Source organism: Monodelphis domestica, chromosome 5 (assembly GCF_027887165.1).
Source record: "Monodelphis domestica isolate mMonDom1 chromosome 5, mMonDom1.pri, whole genome shotgun sequence".
NCBI classification, from domain to species: Eukaryota; Metazoa; Chordata; class Mammalia; order Didelphimorphia; family Didelphidae; genus Monodelphis; species Monodelphis domestica.
In genome coordinates, this window is record NC_077231.1 from 72,275,725 (window position 1) to 72,298,381 (window position 22,657).

The window sequence follows — 22,657 nt, forward strand, 5'->3', positions numbered from 1 at the left end:
CCAAGGATTTACAAAACTAGGGGAAAAAAATCAAAATTCATCTAAAGTAACACAAGGTCAAGAATCTCAAAGGAAATAATGAAAAAAATTTGAAGGACAAAAAGGGGCCTAGCAAGGCCAAAATTTCGATTATACTAAAGGTGGTCAACATTAAAAATATTTACCATCAGTTAAAAATAGAAAAGTTGGCCAGTGGCACATTTAGGTACCCAAAATGTAGAAGCAAACAGTCTTGGTAGAATAGTGTTTCATAAATCCCAATATACAAACAACTACTGTGTGGTAACAACTCACTCTTTGACAAGAAAACTGCTAAGAAAACTGGGCAGTGGTCTGGTACAACAAATTCAGTGTAACCAACACTTCACATTATGAGATCAGCTCCAAAAGGATTCATGATCTTGATATAAAAGGTCATATCAAACACTAAGAACAGTGAAGATGATGCCTAGACATGATGACCATGTCTAAGGGAAGAGCTTTTGACCAAAGGAGAGAAAGAATGACAGGCAACAGAATTTATGGACAATTTTGATTACAAAGTTGGAAAGGTTTTGCATAAAATCATTGCAAGGGAGTGATTTAACAGGGAAAAATTATTTAAGACAATGGGGAGGAAGCTGCTAGGTTGCTCAGTGGTTTGAGAGTCAAGGCTAGAGACAGAAAGTCCTGAGTTTAAATGCGGCCTCAGACACCTCCCAGGTGTGTGACCCTGGGCAAGTCACTTAACCCCCATGGCCTAGCCCTTTTCTGCCTTGGAACCAACACACAGTTTAGATTCTAAGATGGAAGGGAAAGGTTAAGAAAAAAGACGAAGGGGTACAATTTTGAGTAGGGCTGGCACCTGCTCTGACTTGGGTGGATGGTAGATGGCTTTTGCAGTCACATAGAAATGAAGGGAAGATGGAAGAAACTCTCACCTTGAAGGCCCACTCCACTGGATCCTTCTGCATTTTCACACTCTGCCTAACACTTTTCTTAGGTCCAGAAGAGAAGAGCTAGGGGCAGGTTGGTGGCACGGTGGATAGAGTGTTTGGTTTAGAGTTGAATTCAAATGGAGCCTCAGATACTTACTTGTGTGACCCTGGGCAAGTCATTTAGCCCTGTCTGCCTCAGTTTCCTCATCTATAAAATAAGCTGGAGAAGGAAATGGCAAACCACTCCAGTATCTCTGCCAAGAAAACCCCGAATGGGGTCATGAAGAGTCAGACACAACTGAAAACTACTAGACAACAACAAAGAAAACTATTCCTTACTGTGTGCTTGGTTTACTAAGCTGGTGCTTCCCACTGGATGCCAATTAGGAGGCTGTAACAGCCATGCCAAGATGTGATGAGTAGTGCTTGAGTGGAGAAAGGGGCTGGAGGTGGAAGCAGAATGGTCAAGACTCCACAACTTTCGCAGGAGGTAGTGGATGGAGAGGAAGGAATTAAGGAAAGTTTTGAAGTTATAAATCTGGCTGACTGGGAATATGGCACTGTCCTTGGCCTTAATAAGGGATGTTTTGAGGAGGGGCAGAAAAGAAAATGAATTTTATTTTAGATATATTTGATTTGAGGTTTCTCTGATGCATTCAAGAGACAGATGCCATTTGATTATAGTTCAAGAGAGACAGTTATATGAATTTAAAATCACCTACATGGAGAGAATACCTGGAAACAGGTATTTGAAGAGCTATTGAGTTATTTGGAAGGGTGTTTGGAGGGGAGGGGAGGAAAGGAGAGGGGAGAGAAGGGGGAAGGTTCAGAGCAGAGTCAGGGAAAATCCCTGTAGATTGCTTGATAAGGAAAACCAGGAGAGGGCAGTGTGGCTGAAATGGAACTTTGACCCCATTATCAGTCTCACCTATTTTTCCATAGCACTTAGCACAGTACCTGGCACTTCCTTGTAAGGACTTAATGAATGCTTGTTGACTTTAAAAAGAAAGAAAGAAAGAAAAAAATCTAAAGGTTTTGTTACCTTGTTATCTTATCAGACTGGCTTATAAAAGACCATCCAAGTTCTCTATTTGTTTGGAAATTTTCCTAATATACTAGAACTGAAAGGATTGTTAGAAATCAACCTATCCAAGCTGCTGTTGCTAGCCATTGCTATTATCCTACATAAGGAGACTCTCACCCTTACACTGGAGGATAAGATCTCACATCTTATTCTATGAAATACTGTTCTCTGTCCTGCCATAAATTCTTTCTTGGGAGATGCACCCAACAGTCTCAAGCCTTTCTACAGAGAGCGTTAATATTCTGTGGGAGATTGTTATTGTTCACTTTTGTTACCCAAGCAGCTAATTCCCTTTTCTAGGAACTCAAGTGAAGTCTTTGAAGCCTTCTCTCACCGCCAAATACTGTTGGTAAAATATTGTAGGCTGACTTAGACTCACTGTGTATCATTCAATTGCCTTTCAGGTAAACTACTACTTTTCAAAACCATCATATCTCAGGATTCTTAGCCACATGCCATCATCACCAGGAGAGAACTGAACTTGACAATAGCAGGAAACTTGGACTCATTAAAAAAAACTCTGTGCATTTTCTTGAGTAGAGACTGTGAAGATTAAATTAAATCTCTCCCCTGATTATGAAGATTAAATTAACTCCCCTGCCCAATTTTAGATTTAATCACCAAAAGTGTAAACACTCTACTTACCCTTGAGTGGGGGAGGTCTGTGACCCACATGTGCAATAGAGGGTGACAAGTCAGAATCGACTAACTGCCCCAAGGGCAGTCCTAAGCAAGGCATTAGACTATGATTTGTCCATGTAAAGGGTGGGGGAAGGCACAGGAAGCGACGCAAAAGAAAAGTGTCTTTAAAAGGGAGTTACAACTTTCTGTGGTGAGATTCGTGGGAGATTCATCTGAGATCTTCAGAGATCTTCTTCTTCTGAGAGATCTTCGGAAAGAACCTCGACTTCTTCTGGAGTTCTGAGTTGGAGTTGGAGGCTGGTGAAGAATCTGCTGACTGGACCTGAGACCCTGTATGTGGTGAGACTGTCCTTGAATCTCTCCCTTTGGACAGACACATAGTAAGTGACTCCTTTCCTGGATTTTCTGTAGACTAGCCTCAGGAGAGACCTATCCTCTTGAGAGAGGCTTCCTGCATCCCCACATCCTTGGCTACAAGGGCTGAAGCCTCTCTGGTTAAGGACTAAAATACTTAGTGCTTAAGCTAGATATCTTACCCTATCCCCTCTCTCATTTTCTAACTTCACTCTTTCTATATTTTGTAAATAAATTGTAAATAAATCTCTTTGGAATTAATTAAATTTCTGGCAATCTTATTTTAAAATAATCCAGCCTAACCTTTTTATAATTAACCCCTTTTCCCCCTTATAAGACCAAGCTGATGTCCTCTTATTTAATTGTGGCCTCAATTCATTGTGTCAGTAGCATGTATGTGTACACACATACACAGACACACAGTCTCGAAAGTGTCAGTTGTAGTTTAAAGCTTCTTTTTGTAAAAGGCACTAAGACTTTGGGGACACCATGTATATGCTGATGGAATAACTCAGTGGGCTGCCCATCCCACTACCAATGTGTTCTGGACTCCTCAGGTTTTTCATCAATTCTGTTCTTGCAGTGTACATGATTAGGCATATCTCTTTCAAGTAACTACAAAGTCAACCCCCACACTTGCATAAGGCTAGCAGTAGTTCTAAGCCTAAGCATACACATAATCCAAACAGAGTTTCTGGTCGGACAACAATGGCTTAGAGAACATAAATATTCAGCAAAAGTCTTACCTTAACACTCATCATACTATGGGGATAATCCTGCATCCCTGAGGGGTTGCAGCACTGGAACAAAAGTTCCACTGGGAATGACCAAGCTGGAAAGACTGATTTTAGAAAGAGAACAGTCCTGGCAGCAGATTATGCCTGCTGCCTAAGGACCATTCTAGCAAAATATGGTCCTGGTGTAAACTTTAAATTACTCCACCCTACTTAAACCTTACTTTAGGGGAAGAAAAAGTTGTAATCTCCTGATTGAACAATGAAGGTACTTAGTTCTCACCTTATTGTGAAGCTTGAACTTAAGCTAAGTTGATTTTTAGATCTTAATACAAAAAGGTGGTAAGTAACTATAAAGGTTAAATTAATCAAAAAAGGTCAAGTAACTAACAAAAGGTGAACTTAACAAAGAAGTGTTAAGTAATTCAAAAATCTAATCAAAGAAGGTGAGAACTAAAAGTATGGGCAGTCCTGGAGAAAGCCTTTTATGTGATTGGTAGATGTGAAAGTTTAAAGGAGGAGACACAAGGGTGAAAGGTCTATTATTTGGGATTTTTCATCTCTCAGGGAATACTCTCTTTCCCTTATTGGCAGTGGAGAGTTAGCTGAGAGGAATTTGCTGAGCCTTTTGGCATCTTAGCGTGGCTAAAAGCTATTATCCAGTTCAGTGGCAAGTTTCTGGCTGAGTTTTCCTCTTTTACTTTCCAACTTCATCCTCTTAGAAGCCTCTAATCTTCTTCAGAGACCTAAAGGCAGGGATTTTTAAATTCCCCCTGGCCAGGCGGAAGAAATCCTATATCCCCTTCCTTCCCTCTCCTTAATTCCTTCCCTCTATATTAATTAAATTACCACAAAATAACAGACTGACTTGGGTATTTTATTTGGGATTTCCCCTGGTAACCAACTAAATCTAGATTTTAAGTCACAACTCTAAATTCATCTTTACACTGGTAATATATGTTAACTGTGAACCAGTCCAGCTAAAGTGATCAGCTTACATGCTGATAGGAACATGGAGAAATGGGCCTAATATTACATTGCTAGAGCAGTTGTGAATTTTTAAAAAAAGAAAACAAGATGAAAATCTATATTAAGAGCTGTAAAACTGTTCATGCTCATTGGCCTAGAGATCCTATTGCTAGGGTTAGGCTCTAAATGCATTAATTAAGAGGGTAAAAAGCTGTGTTTGTATGAAAATATTCATGGAAGATTTATTATGACAAAATAACTGGAAATAACACAAATGCAATGAACAGGAGAAATGCTAAATCGATTACATTTGAATGTAATGGATTGTATTATGTTATTGAAATGACAAATACTGGAAATATCAAGAAAATAAGGGAAATATGGGATGAGTTGAAGGGGGAAGAAAAGCGAATAAGAATATTATATACCATGATTTAAAAAAAAATAACAGACACAAAATCAAGAGAGAAAAGTATACAAGTAAAACAAATATTTATTTGAAGATGTTTCTATTAGCACACATTTAATTTACATATTTTTAAACAAACACTAAGCAATGTAGAGTTTCTGGTCTTGCACATAATCTTTACTATGCGTTTGTTTAACTAAATATCTTTTGGTGGTGGTGGTTACTAAGTATATAATAAAAAAGATTTTTTCAATTAAAATAAAAAAACAGATACTTTGGGGATACAGAGGCAAAAGTGAGATTCTCCTTACAGTCAAAGAGCTTATATTCTATAAGAGAATATAACACATTTTCCTGTTAAGTGAAATATAAAATAATTATTAACTAGAAGTCATATCTGGGGGGATGAGGAATGCTTAAATGTAGAAGATAGAATAGAAGATGAGAATTGCCACTATTAGAGTGGGCAGGTTTTAGTTTTTATTTCTGCTTCTTGCTAACTGTATAAACTTAAGCAAGTTACTTCATAGCTTTGAGACTTAGTTTCCTCATCTGTCAAATGAGAGGGCTGAAGTAGATGACCCCTGATGTATCTACTTTTAATCCAGGATCTAATACTCTGTATTTATCTTTTACAAGAGAGGGAAGATTTCCTGGTAAGGCACATGTGTATATCTGCCCTTTAAACAGACATCTTCTATAGATACGTCTAGGAGAATCACATTTTTTTTAATAGCTTGATGATACTATTACTTTAGATCATTCAACTTCCTTAACGTTGATTTGTTTCCACAAGAGATTTTCATTGGTCTGGGGCAAATCTATAAACTGGCATTCGGGTTTTTTAGACACTCTCAGGAGTTTAGTAATGTAACTCCATTGCTTGGAGGCTGACTACCGAAGTGAGCTAATAAACCCGAGTCTAAACATTGAAAGTTGGTAACAAATATTTGTGTCTGTGATGATCTCATGACCCTTTAAGCTGTCTGTCTTGTTCCATAATAAATACATTTAATTCCATGAAGGAACTATGAAAAAGAGTGATATTGTTTCCCATCTTTTCTGTCTTCATCTCCGGAATTAAATTAATTTCAACAAATATTTGCTGAGTGTCTATCATGTGCAAAGCATTAAGCGCGGCATTGTTCCATCCACTCCCAATATGTCGCCATCTTTTAGGGGGAAAGAGGATGACTAGGATGTCTTTTTAGCCGACCTGCCTTCTCATATCTTAAAGGAGAAATAGGATTAACTCGGTGAAAAGTTATAAGACCCATCAGGACAGAACTGCTTGACCTTTTGTTGTTTGTCACAATATTTTGTTTTTGTGTATTTTTCTTTGTCACAATAAAAGCATTCTCCCAATTAGGAGTATGTTAGTGATGCCTGCCAAAATAACAGCTGAGGAGAGAAAGCAGGGCTTGGCTCGCAAAAAAAGAAAAAGGCTGTGAAGTCCACTAAGGTGACGTTGCAGTGTTCAGAGCTCAGTGGAATGATCACAAGATAATCTATGAAAAGGAACTTCTGAAGAACTTTTTCAAGGCCAGGGAGCCCCATTCCAGTTTGGTCTCTGCACAGAGCATCCACAGCACTGGTGGAGGCTTAGGTGAGCACATCTCAGGGAATATGCCTTGCTGGAGGTTCATTGTCACCTGATCAACACTACGGCACCCCAGATAGAACTGTGAGGGATCTTCACAGGCCTGATTTGAGGAAATCAGTTAAAACTTCATTGTGCTTTCCCTTCTCAGACGATCTGTTGAAGTCAACAAATAGTAGAAACAGTAGATTCTTATATTCTCTGACACTCTCAGTGTATGATGAAGTCCAGTGAGAAAATGGCTCACTTCTGCCCCCTATTCTTATCCTGGATGCTCCTAATGCATGCAGAGAACCCTCTTCTAAGGATTTTTTTTTTAATCCTTACCTTCCGTCTGGGAGTCAATGCTGTGTCTTGGGTCCAAGGCAGAAAAGTGGTAAGGGCTAGGCAATGGGGGTCAAGTGACTTGCCAGGGTCACACAGCTGGGAAGTGTCTGAGGCCAGATTTGAACCCAGGACCTCCCATCTCTAGGCCTGGATCTCAGTCCACTGAGCCACCCAGCTGCCCCCTCTTTTAAGGATTTTTTAAACTTGAGAAAGTAAGCAAACGAGGAAGTAGCAGTGGTCGGCCTGTTGCCAATTTTGTTTTTATAAATGTACCATCAATGGTTTTTTCCAGTTTTTAAAAATAATTTTCTCCTTGAGATAAATTGAAACGTAGTCTCCAAGTCCTTCAGCCTTGCCTTCTTCTGCATGTACGTGGTCAGGTGCAGTGCCCCTTCCCAACACAGGCAGTCGGGGGGCCATTTCCTCGCTATTGTCTCACAGAGGACACCAGCTCTCAAAACAGGACAGTCCAAACGCGGTGCTAGTTATTGTCGAAAATAAATCACCAGAGGGAGGTCAGCGCTCTCTCTGGGTTCGTGTTGGTTTCTGACAGTCCTCTGGAGCTTGGCTGCGTCTCGCGTGCGTTCCTTTTGTCCCTCACTGCTTTTCATTGGTCCACGAGATTGCTCTTCAGAACCTCTCATCCTCTCCCTCCTCCATGGTTCACAAATTGGCTTCTGCTCTACGTCCTGCTCGTGTGGCTGTGGCTAATCACTTAGCAGGGAGAGCCAGGGCTTCCTAGCGGAAGGGGTTTCTGGGTTCCAGAACCATCAGAGTGAGGCGGGTTAGATACTTGATTCAGGTGGGCAAACCTGAAGGGCAGCCAAAATGGACATAAAATATGCACCAAGGAGCAACTAGCTGGCTCAATGGATAGAGCATGATGCCTAGAAGAACCTGGGTTCAAATCTGGCCCCAGACACTTCCCGGCTGTGTGACCCTGGGCAAGTCACTTGACCCCCATTGCCTAGCCCTTACCACTCTTCTGCCTTGGAGCCAATACACAGCATTGACTCCATGACGGAAGGTAAGGGTTAAAAAAAATGAATAGCAGGGGTGGGTAAGTTAAAGGAGTTAATTTAGAACAACTTCTCGTGAGAGTGATGTCACTTTTATTTTAGCAAGTCCCTTAAAAAAAAAAAGCCCCTTTTTTGGCATTAGAATTGATACTGCGTATCAACCATAAGACAGAAGAGAGGTAAGAGCTGGGCAACTGGGGTTACATGACTTGTCTAAGGTCATTCAGCTAGGCAGAGACGGAGGTCAGATTTGAACTCAGGTCCTCCAGTGGGTCTCTGGGCCTGGTGCTCTATCCATTGGGCTATTAGCTGCCCTTTACTGTCCCTTTGAATGACTTGACGACTCTGCAGCACGTACGTGACTCTGTCTCCACTCTCTCCTTCTAGTTTAAAAAAACAAGTCTCAAGTATCCTCTTTGCTTAGTAATTTCCTTTCATTGCCTTCCTTTGCCAATTTAAAAATATTTACGTTGTTGCAGCCATTCTTAACTCCGTTATTTAGGCGTCCTTCAGCACTCAGTAAACTCGCTGCTCCTGACTCGCCAGGCCTTCCCACCTCGGGGTCCCGAGGCCTCTGCTCCGACCGCAGGAAGCTCCTGCCTGGGCCCCCTTCTCAGGAAGGGCCCAGCTCCATCGCTGGTTGTGTGGGCTTTTCATGCTCCTTCCCGTCCCCCTGCCCGCCCTCCAGGACCACCGGCTGGGTCGGCTCCTCCCAGTAAAACGGACCGCGAGGACCCTTTGTATTGGGCTCACGGTGAGAGCTTAGTGAAGGCTTTGCCTGTCCCTGATCTCTAGCTCCTCATGCGTCCATCCATCTTCGTCAGCTCCGGGTCCAGCCTCTGCCTTCTTTGCAGGCCCACCGTCTCTCTCTCCGTCCGTCCGTCCACCCACCCTCCCAATGACTCCTGGGTGTAGTTTCGCCACACGCTCCCATTGGAGCCTAAAGCTCCGGCGGAGAACAGAAGGTCCGAACAGGCCGGGCACTGCGGCACGAACACCCCAACACGGCGGCATGTGCGGAGGAGCCCTCACGGGCCGTCCAGACCTTGCTCTAGCTTTTCCCTCCTTTCCCCACCTCCAGATCGCAGTCTCTCTCTCTCTCACACACACACACACACACACACACACACACACACACGCACACACACACACGCGCGCACGCACACACACACGCACACACACACGCGTGCGCACACACACACACACGCACATCTGAATGAAGAATTCACGCCATACCAGGGCTGCCATCTGCTGGGTGATAGACTGCACACTCAAAGTTCTTTACCCTCAAGACTTCAAGGTTATGCAGAACGAATTACTTCCCACACTGGGACAGTTTTGCAACTCTGAAATGTTCAGCGCAGCGAGGTGGCCCAGTGGGTAGACTGTCAATACCTGGAGGTGACCCGGGACACGCCCTTGTTGTGTGACCCTGGGCAAGTCACTTAACCCCCATTACCGAGCCTTTATTGGCCTTCTGCCCTGGAACCCACACGTAGTATTGATTCTAAGACAAAAGTCTGGGGAATGTTTTTTAAAATTCTCCATTGTTTGGGGTATTTCTTGCAGGTTGACACTTGCCCGGAAACTTTTGGTCTTAGAGAGCCACCTACCTGCCCAGGGGAAGGAGGTGGTTAGTGACTCGCCCGGGGTCAGGCAGCCAGGAGAGGCCAGAGAGAGCTCTCGGAGCCTAGGTTTCCTGTCTGTGAGGATGCCAAATGAACGCTCATTTAGGAAATTTACTTATTTTTTAAAAGGACACCTGCAAAGAAATGAGATATTCTGATAAAAAAAAGTGACTTTTTTCACTTAGTTTCTGTTCTGTTCTCCATGCATTAAAAGCAAGTGGAGGGCAGCTGGGTGGCTCAGTGGATAGAGATGGGGGATCCTGGATCAAATGGGCCTCAGATGCTTCCTAGCCGTGTGACCCTGGGCAAGTCACTTAACCCCGTTGCCTAGCCCTTACCGCTCTTCTGCCTTGGAGCAGGAAGGGCTTTAAAAAAGAACAATTGTGAAGAGATTCTAACTACGGCTGCTCGAAATTTTGCCCCACAGTTTGCTCCGCCCCTTTGACACTTACTTGGCGCAGCACACCCAGTGGGTATGTCGGTACAAGGAATACAGGAAGCGCTGCCGATACATATTCCAGACTTTGATGGATTTGTCCTCGGAGGCTGTGGCAAGAAACTGGCCATCGCAGGAGAAGTCCACGCTTCGGACGGGGGCAGTGTGTGCTTTGAACTCGGAAGACTTCCCTTTCCTGGAGACACAGAGGACAGACACTGACACAGAGGCCTCAGGCAGCTCGAGGAAGCCCTCTTGGAGGCGCCCACAATCGCCTGTCACGGAAGTCGGCACAACGGAAAAGATCTCCCACCACGCGGAATGTCCGCACTTGCTTTGCCCATAGAAAGAACCACCAACGCGACGAGGAGGTGTGGGTTCAGGGCCCCCCCACGCGTCAGGCTATTTTTGTTTGAAACCAGAAATGGAGGAAACGATATTTTGAAGGGCGGGTGTTCACACGGCCCTTGTGAGGCTCTTGAGGGGGTACTGATGGAAACAAGAGGTTCTTAAAATGGCGGTTACAAGCGAGTTGCTAAGTGACTTGTCCAGGGTCACACAGCTCAGAAGTGTCTGAGGTCAACTCTGAACTTAGAATCTCCTGACTCTAGGCCAGGTTCTCCATCCACTGAGCCACCCAGCTGCCCCTAAACGAGTACCTGATCACAGCGATGCGCCCAGTGAGTTATGTCTACATCTGGCATCCAAAAAACTTGGCTACTGGAAGGTGTGGAAGGCGGAGAGGGGAAAGGAGTTAATTTATAGCAAACAGACACATGCTATAGGCAGGGGGCTAGAAGGAGTGAAAAGCAGCATTTGGGTCCAGGCCTTGCTTTTACTGAGGAGGAAGAAAAGGTCCCAAGAGGCTGGTCCAGGGTTTTACTCGTCAACTTCCTTAGGAACTATTGACATTTAAATGAATGATAAGAGCCAAGACTTAGGGCTGGAAGGGGTGGCACCACTACTAGGACCTCCTGCATTTCACTTGATAAATACGGAGCCCAGAAGGTAGGAAAGGGCAATCAGAATTTGAACTCAGTCCTCTGATTTCAGGTGGACTTTCAGCTCCTCAGCATCGTAACACTATTTCAGTCACTCCTTCCAAGTCCCACCAGGAATCTTTGGCCAGTCTTTCCCTCTAGCATGCTCCCCTTTGCATTCCTCCATAACAGTCTCTCCGGGTCTCCCATTATATAGCCTATTTGTCCATGGGAAGAGAGTTAGGGCACTCTTTTATGTCCCTGCTATAATGAACCCTAATGTACTGAGTCCACCCCTGACCTTCAGACATGAGGGCCCTTTGCTGTTCGATGCAAAACTGAGAGATCCTTTCGTGGCTTTTCTTGTTGTCTTGGTAGAATTCTTCATGGCATCGTCATCCTAATGAAGGGACTGGCTTATGAGGCTTCTCTCGAGAAAAACCCCTACAAATGTGCAACTAGATAAAAGTGAAAAAGAAGGCCCAAAGGATAGGGACTCCCGGCCTGCTAGAGAGACCTGGGGAAAAGCCTCGGCCAGTGCTCTCATTTGTCAGAGGAGGAAACAGAGTAGGTGTCAGGGTGGGGAACAGAAGCCAGTTCTCCTGGTGCCTGGCCTAGTGCTCTCTCAGCCAGGCTACTGAAATGTGGCATCCCTTAGGGCTATATTGGTGGACCTATGGCACATGTGCTAGAGGGGGCTGCTCCCTCCCCTTCTCCATCATGCCTGAGGACATTTGTCACATGACCTGCCCCTCTACCCAGCAGCCAATGGGAGTGCTTCCTCCCTCCCCTGGCTGGGGTAAGGTGGCATGGCTCACATGTGGCGTGAGGGTGCAGTTTGGGCACTTGGTCTCTGAAAGGTTCGCCATCACTGCCTTAGGGGAGTGGGGGGCTCAGGGCTAAGTTTCCTCTCTTCCCTTAGCTGAAATCCCTCCCCCACCTTCAAAGGCCGCCTAGTCCAAGCCCTTCATTTCATAGCCCCAGCCAGGTCCTCTGACTCCAAAGCCCAGGTGTTTGCCATGTTATGATCCTAACTCAACAGTTGAGCACAGCCAAGTATGAATCTGTCCTTTCCCCAGGGCAGCTCCTGGGATCGGGGGCCCAGGCCTGGGGAAGGTTCCAGAAACAGGGAAAGGCCACATTTGTGTAAACCTTAAAATTTCACAGACTTATGAATGTTAAAAATTTTACTCCACATTGAGGAATCCTCCAATTCCCTACTTGAAATAATTCCCTACCAGATAGTGAGAACTCTACTTGAATGTGAAAACTCCTTGCTATGGGAGGATCTCTACCCCATCCCTACTTGGGACTGCTTTAGGGGAGAAAACTCCTTGCTATGGGAGGACCTCTATTCCACCCGTACTTAAGAATGCTTTAGGGCAGAAAACTCCTTGCTAAACAATGAAAGTACTTGAAAACCATACTTATAAAGGAAAGGAGGTCTTTGAGCCATGCCTATTTTTGGAATTGATACAATGGGATGCTAGGTGCCTATAAAGGTGGGGCAACTTGTAAACTACTTAGACCTAAAAGTTGAAAACTTACTCAGAGGTTTTCTCTTAATGAAATTAGTAGACACAGCAGCATTTTTTTTTCTGACTTACTAAAGAGATTAATCTACTCAGCTGTGAATTCAAAATGGGCTGTCTTTTGGGAAACATCTACAGTAATTGGTAGATAGAAGAACTTAGGGGAGGTGACATAGGAGATTTTGCCCTTAAAAATAACAGCTCAGAGAAGAGGAGGAAGTCATTCTGAAACATTCAGATTGAGAAGGTCATTCTGAAGCATTCAGATGGAGGAGGGAGCTGGTGAAAGCAGCTGAGATGATGCTGGCCTGGTGTCACTAGAAATCCTTGCTTAGGCAGACCTTGTGGTGAGTGTTAAAAGACTGACTGACTGATCTCTCTCTCTTAAGACTCAGGTCTAGGCCATGTTGGCTTAAGGCCCTTCATACTTATTTCCTTTTTCTCTCTTTCTCTCTTTTCTTTAATTCCACATTTGTATTAATTAAAATCTCTATAAAACCCAGTTGACTTGGGTATTTGAATAACTGGGAATATTTCCCTGGCGACCACCTTATATTTGATTTAAAAACCAAGACACTGTAGTGAAACATATTTTCTGCGGTCAAATTTACTCACCCTCTCTTATATCTATCACAATTTATATCTTCCACTATTTTAATCACTACAGTTTAAGACCTCAACCATTTTAAATCTCACATTTGGCAACAAGATCCTCAGGATCAGGGGGCAGAAGTATCCTCAAGGAGGCAAGAAGGGAGGAGAACAAGGAGAACATTGTACACAAAAACAGCAATGTTGTACGATAAATCAACTGTGAAAGACTTGGCTACTCTTAGCAACACAAGGATCCAAGACAATCCAATCCCAAAGGTCTCATGATGAAAAATGCCATTCACCTACAAAGAAATGATATTGGGGAAGCTGGGTGGCTCAGTAGATTGAGAGCCCAGCCTAAAGACCGGAGGTCCTGGGTTCCAATGTGGTCTCAGAAATTTCCTAGCTACAAGACCACAGGCAAGTCACTTGACCCCCATTGCCTAGCCCTTACCACTCTTCTGCCTTGGAACCGAGACACAGTCTTGATTCTAAGATGGAAGGTAAGGGTTTAAAAAAAAACCCATCTGAGAGAATCTGGATACAGATCAAAACATATTATATTTCCTTTCATTTTTTTTTGTTTGAGAAGTGACTGCTATGGAAAAATATTTGTTGGATAAAGGAGAACAGAAAAGGGGGATTGTCCCTTAAACTGTAAGTCACTATTATGTACTGCTTGCCTTTTAATAGTATAATAAATTCATCTTCTAGCTTTAAAAAAAAGAAAGAAAAATAAAAATGTTTGACACTATGGCACATGTAAAATCTACATCAGATTGCTTCTGGGCTCAGGGAAAAGGGAAAGAAAAAATGTGGCTCAAAATTAAAAAAACAAAAAATAAACTGAAGGGTAAAAATTGTTTTTATACGTAATTGAGGGAAAAAATAAAGTATTAAAAAACAACAAAAAAGAAGGCACCTCAGTAATAAATGCACCATCTCCCTGCCCAGCCTGAGATGTCAGCCCTTCCTTTCAAGGGTGACATTTAAGTCCAGGCTGTCAGCCAAGGAGGATGGGCTTTCGAAGCCAGGGCCAGGGTCTCTCCCACCCTGAAGCCTAGGCAGAACAGGAGCCCCACAAACTTGGGAACTACCTGAGGGAAACAGGAAATAATTGAGCGGATCTCCAGCTTCCTCTCCCTGCCCTGCCTGCCAACCTCTGCCCCAACACCCGCCATCCGCACCACACCCTCTGCCTCTTTCCTCTGAAAAATACAATGGTTCTGCTTTCTGGAGGTCTTTTGATTTCCTGTTGCAGTGCAGACAAAGCCCTGGTCACCTGGTACTACTTAGTCACCTCACCGAATGCTGCAAACACTTGGGGTCCAAATCCAAGTCCTCTCAGGCTGGAAGGGGAACTCAGCAATTTTGTAGTCAAATTCTCGTATTTTAAAATTCTTTGAGGAACCTGATGCCCAAGAGGGTAAGTGATTTCTCTAAGATCACAGAAAGTTACAATCAGCAAATCAAGATCCCAGACTGGAGCTCCTGGCCAAAGCCTTTTCTATGACATCATGCTGCCTTTACATGGGGCTCCTTACCTTGGGGTCCACAGACCTTTTGCTAGCCTCCATATTTTACTATACATATTTAAAAAGATGATTCTGGGGCAGTGAGGTAGCACAGTGGATAGAGTATCAGGCCTGGGTTCAAATATGGCCTCAGGCACTTATTAGCTATGTGACCTGAGCAAGTCACTTAACCCTTTTTGCCTCAGTTTTCTCATCTGTAAATTGGAGAAGGAAATGGCAAACCACTTCAGTACCTTTATCAAGAAAATCCCAAATGGGGTCACAAAGAGTCAGACATGATTGAAATGACTGAACAAGAACAAACAAAATATGTTGATAAAATTTATTTTTTTAAAAAGACAGTAATTTCTCTGGCTTTATATTTCCCATAGCAATCTGCCTGATCACATGCTACACTGTGCCAAACCAGCTTTGGAGTATGCCAGCAAATTTAACCACCTGCTCTCTAGAGGGGCAGGGATGAAATATATGTACGTGAAAATTTCATCTACATCATTGATATTTTCTCCAGTTTAAGTCTTGACAATCAACAAAACAATAAAGCAAGCCTTGATGTTTAGTGTCTGTCAATTTTTAGGATGTAAGTATTCAGTAAAAACTGAGTAACTGGATCCAATATACCACTGAATACCTGTGTACGTGCAATATCTCTGTCCTTCCCCACCATTAGAATGTCGTATCATTTCTCACCTTTGAATTTCCAGCCCCTAGAGATGTTTAATAGATATCTGTTGAATTAGAGATGCTCTGCATCCAGTGAAAGGCAGAATCAGGAATTAGATGGAGAATAATATCTGAGGAACAAAATGCAGAAGGAAGGAAGAAAGGAAAGACTCTTCCTTAAGTAAATTTCAACACATTTCCACTTCTAGGGGCAGCCAGGTTGCTCAGTGGTTAAGAGAACCAGGCGTGGAGATAGAAGATTCTGGGTTCAAATCTGGCCTCAGACACTTTCCAGTTGTGTGATCCTGGGTGAGTCACTTAACTCCAATAGACCAACCCTTGCCACTCTTCTGTCTTAGAATCTAACTAAATACTTAGTGTTGGTTCTAAAATAGAAGGTATTGGGGGAAAAAAGTCTAATGAGAAGTTACTGATGTGAGACTAAAGGTCAAATGAGAGACCTGGATAATCCTGTTTGATCATCATTTACAGAGAAACAATAACTAAACCACAAAATCTGATGATATCCAAAGTTAGGGAGCATAAAGGAAGAGAGGAAGAGCAAGGACAACGCCTTGGGGATTGCCCTCATTCAGTGGGTATGCCCTGGAAAGAGGTGCAGCAAAAGAATCTGAGAAGGTGTGGTCAAAGAGATGAGAGAATCAGGAAAGAGGAAAGAGTATCTGAGAGAAGAGAATGATCATCAGGGTCAAAGCTAAAAGGATAAAGAATAAGAAAAGGTCATTCCAGTGCAGAAATTTGTTTTGCTTGATTATGTATAGTTGTGATAAGAGTTTTGTGGTTTTTTTTCTTTTTTTAATGGATAGAAGGGAGGGGAAAAAGAAATTTCCATCAAGTGGAAGTAAAATTAAATTAAAATTAAAAGGGCATCATATTAGGCAAGAGATTATAGGTGACTTTGGAAAGAGTAATTTCAATTCAATTCAAAATTGAATAATGAGGACAGAAAGTTCTGAAGAGAGGAAGTGGAGGCACCTAGCTATAGATGGCCTCCTCAATGAGTTTAGCCATGAAAGGAAAGAGAGCTCTCAGGGATGGATAGATGGATGAAGCATGGGATTTTAAAGATGAGGGAGTAAGAAGCAGTGAATAAGCAGGGAGAGGCTGAGGATCAATAAAAGAATGGAGATGATAGAGGGAGCACATTCTGCTGGAGAAGGCAGGATGAAGAACAGGTTCATTTGTGCCTCTAGAGGGATTTATCTTGGCAAAGAGAAGGGCCACCTCAAAATGTGAAGGAGGTGTGAAGGAGCCAGAGGTAAGGAAAGACATTTCAGTGATGTGAGGTGAAGAAGAGTGAGCTCTTGACAAACATCTCCGTATTTCTGGTAATGTATATATAAAGCAAAGTTTTCAGCTGGGCAAGTAGGGGAGAGGGAGGTTATGGGAGATTTGAAGTCTTTTATATATTAAAATTAAGTCTGGTATAGATAAGTTTGGGACTCAACAATTTGGAGGCTCTAGGAAACGTATAAATGTCAATTGTAATGCAAAGATTTTATTATGTTTTTCTATGTGATCAGATGGATTAATTCAACAGCTAAGTGGCTAAGTGGACAGAGCACCAGGCCTGGAATCAGGAAGGCCCAAACTGAAACCTAGTTTCAGAGACTTACTAACTTGACCCTGGACAAGTCACTTAACCTCTGTTTGCCTCAGTTTCTTCATCTGTGAAATGTGGATAAATAATAGCATCTGCCTCTCAGAGTTGTGATCAAAAGAAAATTTTATAAAGCTCTTAGCACAACACCCAGCAAATAGTAAGAGCTATAAGAGTTGGCTATTTATTATGATTAATAAGGAACATTATAGATATTATATATAATAATATAGAGTAAAGCCCTCTATAGCCCAACACCCCCTCTCCCCATACATTTCAATTTCAGAAAATATCCATTTCAGTTGCTTATACTTACCTATCAGGAATCCATAGTCTAACAGTCCTGTCTCGTGAGGCTGATGCTACTAAGTTTCCAAGAGGTGAAAACTGGACGCTGGTCACAACATCCTTGTGACCCACATATCTGAAAGCTTTAGGCTGTGGCTTGAAATCCCATAGCATGAGAAAGGTATCCCAAGAGGCACTGGCTATCAAGAACAGAAGGAATGATCATTGTTTTGTTAAAGCAAAACTATCCAGGTTGTACATTGTACACAGGAAAACGTGAGAATTAAGTATCTGAGTTTCATTACAATGTGTTATATCGAATAACAAGGTAACAGCAGGGGCTGGAGATGTAGAAAGCTACATGGAGGAGCTAACAAGAACAGTAAAAAATAAGTCCACATCATTAAATTACTAGCTTTATACAATTTTCTTAGGGGCAGTATAGCCTTATGGGTTTGGTTCTGGGCTCGAGGACTGTCTTGACACCTACTAATGGACTCATGAGTAAGCTCCTTGCCCTTGCAACCTTAGTTTCCTCATCTGTAATGACTATTAAAAAAAAGTCTAGATCACAAATATTATCTGTGTAGGGAATGTCCAATTGGGAGCTCTCCACTCAGGCTGCTCAGCACCTTTTAGTCTTAGTCCTCTGGGGGCCCTTCAGCTCGATGAGAGCTTCATCAGTTCGCCCACCCACCATTACCAAATGTATCAGAGGAAGCACTGGACCCTAGCTTTTGGTGATGCCAGGGCCAGCCTCCTATTTTATCTATAATCAAGAGATAAAAATGGGAAACATGTAACCCCTAAAACATTACATAAATGGGAGTTGTTGATTTGTAATCCCCTTGGCATAGATCCTGGACTCTCTACCCATTCAGAACCAATAAATGTTTCACGACTGGTAGGGATGGGTAACCCAGGGAGCATTAAACAATGACACTGAGGCTTGCCAGGCAAGGACTATAGAATGCAATCTATGGTCCAAGCAAATATTCCAAATGTTCATGACAATCAAAAACATCACCCCTATCTGAATTTGACATTTTTTCTCATTTTTTACTTGTGTAGGGATACAAGAATTCTTACAAGTAGAGGAGAAAGTCAATGTTACTGAAAGAACACATTTAAAACCTGTGCAGTTTTATTACTCTCAAATTATATATAAACAAGCACTGTGATAGCAAAGGGTCCAGATGCCAGATAGAGAATCTGAGGACCTGGGTTCAGATGAAATCCTTTAACTTCTCTAGGCCTTAGTTTTCTCACTTATAAAAGGAGTTGGACTGGCTGGCTGGCTGGCTTCTTAAAATCTCCTCCAGCTCCAAACCTATGATCCCATTGCAAAAAGGCACTTTAGAGGGGAGTTGGTCTTAAATATTTGTATGTCATTTCCTTAGCAAATACATTAAAACTATTTGTAATGATCATATTTGCTTCTCTGAAAACATTAATGGGATTTTCCAAGTTTATAAATATTTGTTGGCTTAAGTTGGGTGAATATTCCTTCTTTCACTTCCTTACCAATTTCCTTCCCCACCTCACCCTTTAAAATACACTGTACAAAGATCTTTAATGTGGGGTGGTATGATACACCAAAAGGATGGCTGCAGCAACTCAGGAAACTGTCTTCTGACTCATGAAGGAGCTTTTAACTGCACTCGAGGAAGGGGCCTTCATCCTGTTCAAATCATAGCCTTTTGGAACACTGAAGGAAGCTTCTGCCCAGCTTTAACAAATTCTCTAGAAGTTTCTACCTCTACAATCAGAATTAAACGTGGCTACTGTGCCACACTTTATGACTTTTGGTAATGCTACTGCAAATTCTATTTTTACTTCCATGAATTTTTGCTTTCATAAGTACAGTGATTCCACCCTCTGATGAACCAGCTCTTTACACCTTAGTAAATGGTTTTCATGAGTTGTTCATGCCAAAGCAATCAATCCTTTGGGAACTAAACATCTAATCATGAGAACCCTTAGCGAGGCTGGTCTTATGACTGTATACCTCACACTTATCAGACTGGCTAATATGACCAAAAAGGAAAATGATATATTGGAGGGGATGTGGTAAAATTGGGGCATTCAACCATTCTGAAGAGCAATCTGGAAGCATGTCCAAAGAGCCATCAAACTGAATACCCAGCAATACCACTACTAGGTCTGTATCCCAAAGAGATCAAAGATAGAGGAAAAATATCTACTTGTACAAAAATATTTTTAGCAGCTCTTTTTTTGTGGTGGCAAAGAACTAGAAATTGAGGAGCTGTCCATTATTTGGGGAATGGCTGAACAAGTTGTGATATATGACTGTAACGTAATACCCCTGTACCATAAGAAATGATAAACAGGACAATCATCAAAAATCCTACTTATTATAAGAAGTGATGCAAATTGAAGTGAACAGAACCAGGGAACGTACACAGTAACAGTAATGAAGTACAATCATCAACTGTGAATGACTACTATTATCAGCAATGCAACGATCCAGAACAACTGCAAGGGACTCATGACAAAAAAGGCTATCCACCACCATAGAAGGAACTGGCAGAGTCTGAATGCAGCCATACATGGAAATATGTACTGCATGATAATACATGTAGAACCTACATCATATTACCGAATGGCTTAGATGGGGGGAGGGAGAGAACATGGATTACAAAATGTCAGAAAACGACTATTAAAAATTCTATCGATACATAATCTGGGGAAAAAAAGAATTGTGCTTTCACCTTTTTAACTCCCATACAGTATCTTCATACAGGGGACCTCAGACATGTTTGCTAAACAGACAAATTTGGAAGGATAACCATTACACTCATTCATGTGGTTCCTGTTTCTTGTTGAATTGTGTCAGCTCACTAGGACACATAGCACTAAACCTAAATGGATAATCTCAGAGCTCTCTTGCAACCCGGAGATTTTGCAATTCTCCCTTGTCTTACACGTGCTCCCCTACAGTGCCTGGCCCAGTGGTTTGCTTCTGGTATCAGCAACAGGTAAACCATGAAAGGTGGAGACCTCAATTTACATCAGGTGCAGCAAGAAGGAATGGTAGGGCTCAGAGGAAGCCCGGGATAGTGGACGTGGAGTCAGAAGGTCTCGGCTCAAGACCCAGCTTAGCCACTTGTCACTTATGTGACCCGTAGCAAATCCCTTCACCTCTCTGAGCCTCACCCTCCAGCCCCAGACCTATGAATATCAGCTGGCAGCAAAGGAGTCAAATAATGACTCCATCAAAAAGAAAAAGTAGGGCCAGGCTATCTCTGCATGGTTTGCTACTATCAGTTGGATTGAGGAGTATTTATGGATTCTTATTTCATCCCAGTTTTAGAAAATAATACCAAGTTTAGTTCTTTGTTTCTACACTTTCCTTTCCCAGGAGAGAACTGGTCATGCCAAAGCCCAATACATCATGAAAGAAAAAGTTATTTAATTACTGAGTCAGTGCAGGCTTGGGTCAGCTTATAATTTGCTTTCAAATATTTCCATGTGAAGCCCCACCCTGGATAAACACTGATATAGAATTAAAAATGTCAGTGGCTTTGTGTCATTCATCACCCAATGGATCCTTTCTGAGATGAAAGGTCAAATGAAGGAGTTATAAATGTGCTAAGTAGGAACACCCAGGCATTGTTCCGGGTCCTCCATGTTCCCACACATAAGGTCTTGGGTCTGTCTTGGCTGGGCTTTCCTGGACAACGTGCGAATTCATTGCCCGAAGGGCAATTCTCTCCTTGAGAAGTCCTGATGAACCCAGAGCCAAGTCCATAGATTCTTGGATGTGGCCCTTAGGGGTGACGCAGCGGGGTGGACAGAGGGGTGGCAACTAGGGAGTAAGGAGAGCTAAGAAGAACAGAGAAAGTCCGACACAGACGGCTTCCTCAACTCCTCACTCGCTGTCTTTCCTCCTCTATCCAGCCTCCTGCAGATTCTTGTTGGCTTTCATTCATAATATGTCTCCCACATGCTCTGGTGCAGGCCTTGCCACCTCCCTCCTGCTCTGACTCACCAGACAGGTGGGCTGATCGGCCTGCCTCCAGGCTCTCCCTGCCACTTTCCCCATAGTTATCAAATTAAGCTTCCCACAGTCCACGGCTGCCAGCATCATCCCGGCTATTCAGTAGGTGCAGGTGGCTCCCTCTGCTCGCCCTCTTTTTGGAGCCCTTCGTCCCCTTCTCATGGCTTCCTTACGGGACCCCCCCTCCGATCCTCTGCAATCCTGTGACACCGACCCCCTCGCTGCACCCCAAACACAGCTCTCCATCTTCTGGCTGTCCCCCACGTCCGGAACGCTCTTCCTCCTCGTCTGTCTCCTGGCTTCGGGCTTGGCCCTCCTTAATGTTTCCTCTGGGACCAGCTCTATTACCCACACAGTGGGGGTGTTTTTGGACAGCTCTCTGCCTACTGTCTCCCCCATTACGAGCAAAGACTGGTTTGGGCCTGGCACGCAGGCTTTTGGAGGTTCCTGACCAGAGGGCTGAGGTGGGTGGCCTAGTGCTCTGGGAAGATGACTGACAGCTAAATGGAGGCTGGGCGGGAGTGGGGAAAGACTTGACCAGCCACTGCAATGACGGCGTTGTGAGCTGTACCATGGCGGTGGCAGTAGTAGCCAGTGTCAAAGAAGAGAAGGGGCTGTGTCCGGGGAGGGCACTGCTAAGAAAGAGGGAAGAGCCTACCCATTAATGAGTGTGATGTCTAGTGAGCAGAATAGATGCATACTAGATAGTGAGTATTCTTATTAGATTTTTTGTGCATATACAAATGATGTCTTTTGTGTTTCTGTTGATCAGTTCTTTCTCTAGATACAGACATCCACAAGTTCTTCTTCAAACGGTAATTCTGTAACTATATAAGATGCACCTTGGTTCTACTTATTCGGTTTCTCCAAGTTTTAAAAGTTAACCTGCTCTGGGGCAGCTAGGTGGCACACTGAATAAAGTGTCAGCTCTACGGTCAAGAGGATCTGGGTTCAAATCTGGTCTCAGACATTTCCTAGCTGTGTGATCTTGGACAAGACTAACCCTTGCCCTCCTGTCTCAGAGTTGTTACTAAAACAGAAAGTAAGGATTTTTTTTAAAAAAACCAATCAATAAAATAAAATTAACCAGCTCATCATTTCTTATGGCACAGTAGTATTTCACTACAACCATATACCATCATTTGTTCAGCCATTCCCCAATGGCTGGGCATCCTCTCAATTTCCAGTTCTTTGCCACCACAAAAAGAGATGCTCTAAACATTTTGGAATATCGGGGTCTTTTTCTTTATCCCTGATCCCCTTGGGAAATGGACTCAATAGTAACATTGCTGGGTCTAAGAGAA

The 22,657-nt window shown here is 43.0% G+C and overlaps 1 protein-coding gene across 9 annotated transcripts in view; it reads right to left on the bottom strand.

The window, feature by feature from the left end:
• The window catches only part of POC1B (POC1 centriolar protein B), a 92,117-nt gene that overhangs the window by 57,382 nt on the left and 12,078 nt on the right, over positions 1 to 22,657 (bottom strand). For 8 of the 9 annotated variants that reach the window (XR_001624725.2, XR_001624724.2, XM_016425709.2 and 5 more), the window contains 2 exons: positions 17,361 to 17,532; positions 10,136 to 10,315 (listed from right to left, as the gene is read on the bottom strand). Coding sequence is in view for 7 of the 9 variants with exons in the window: in XM_016425709.2 (XP_016281195.2) it covers positions 10,136 to 10,315; positions 17,361 to 17,532 (352 nt within the window). In the remaining 2 variants the exon portion in view is untranslated. The remainder of the gene's footprint in view (positions 1 to 10,135; positions 10,316 to 17,360; positions 17,533 to 22,657) is intronic. The other variant, XM_056798620.1, reaches the window with a different exon arrangement.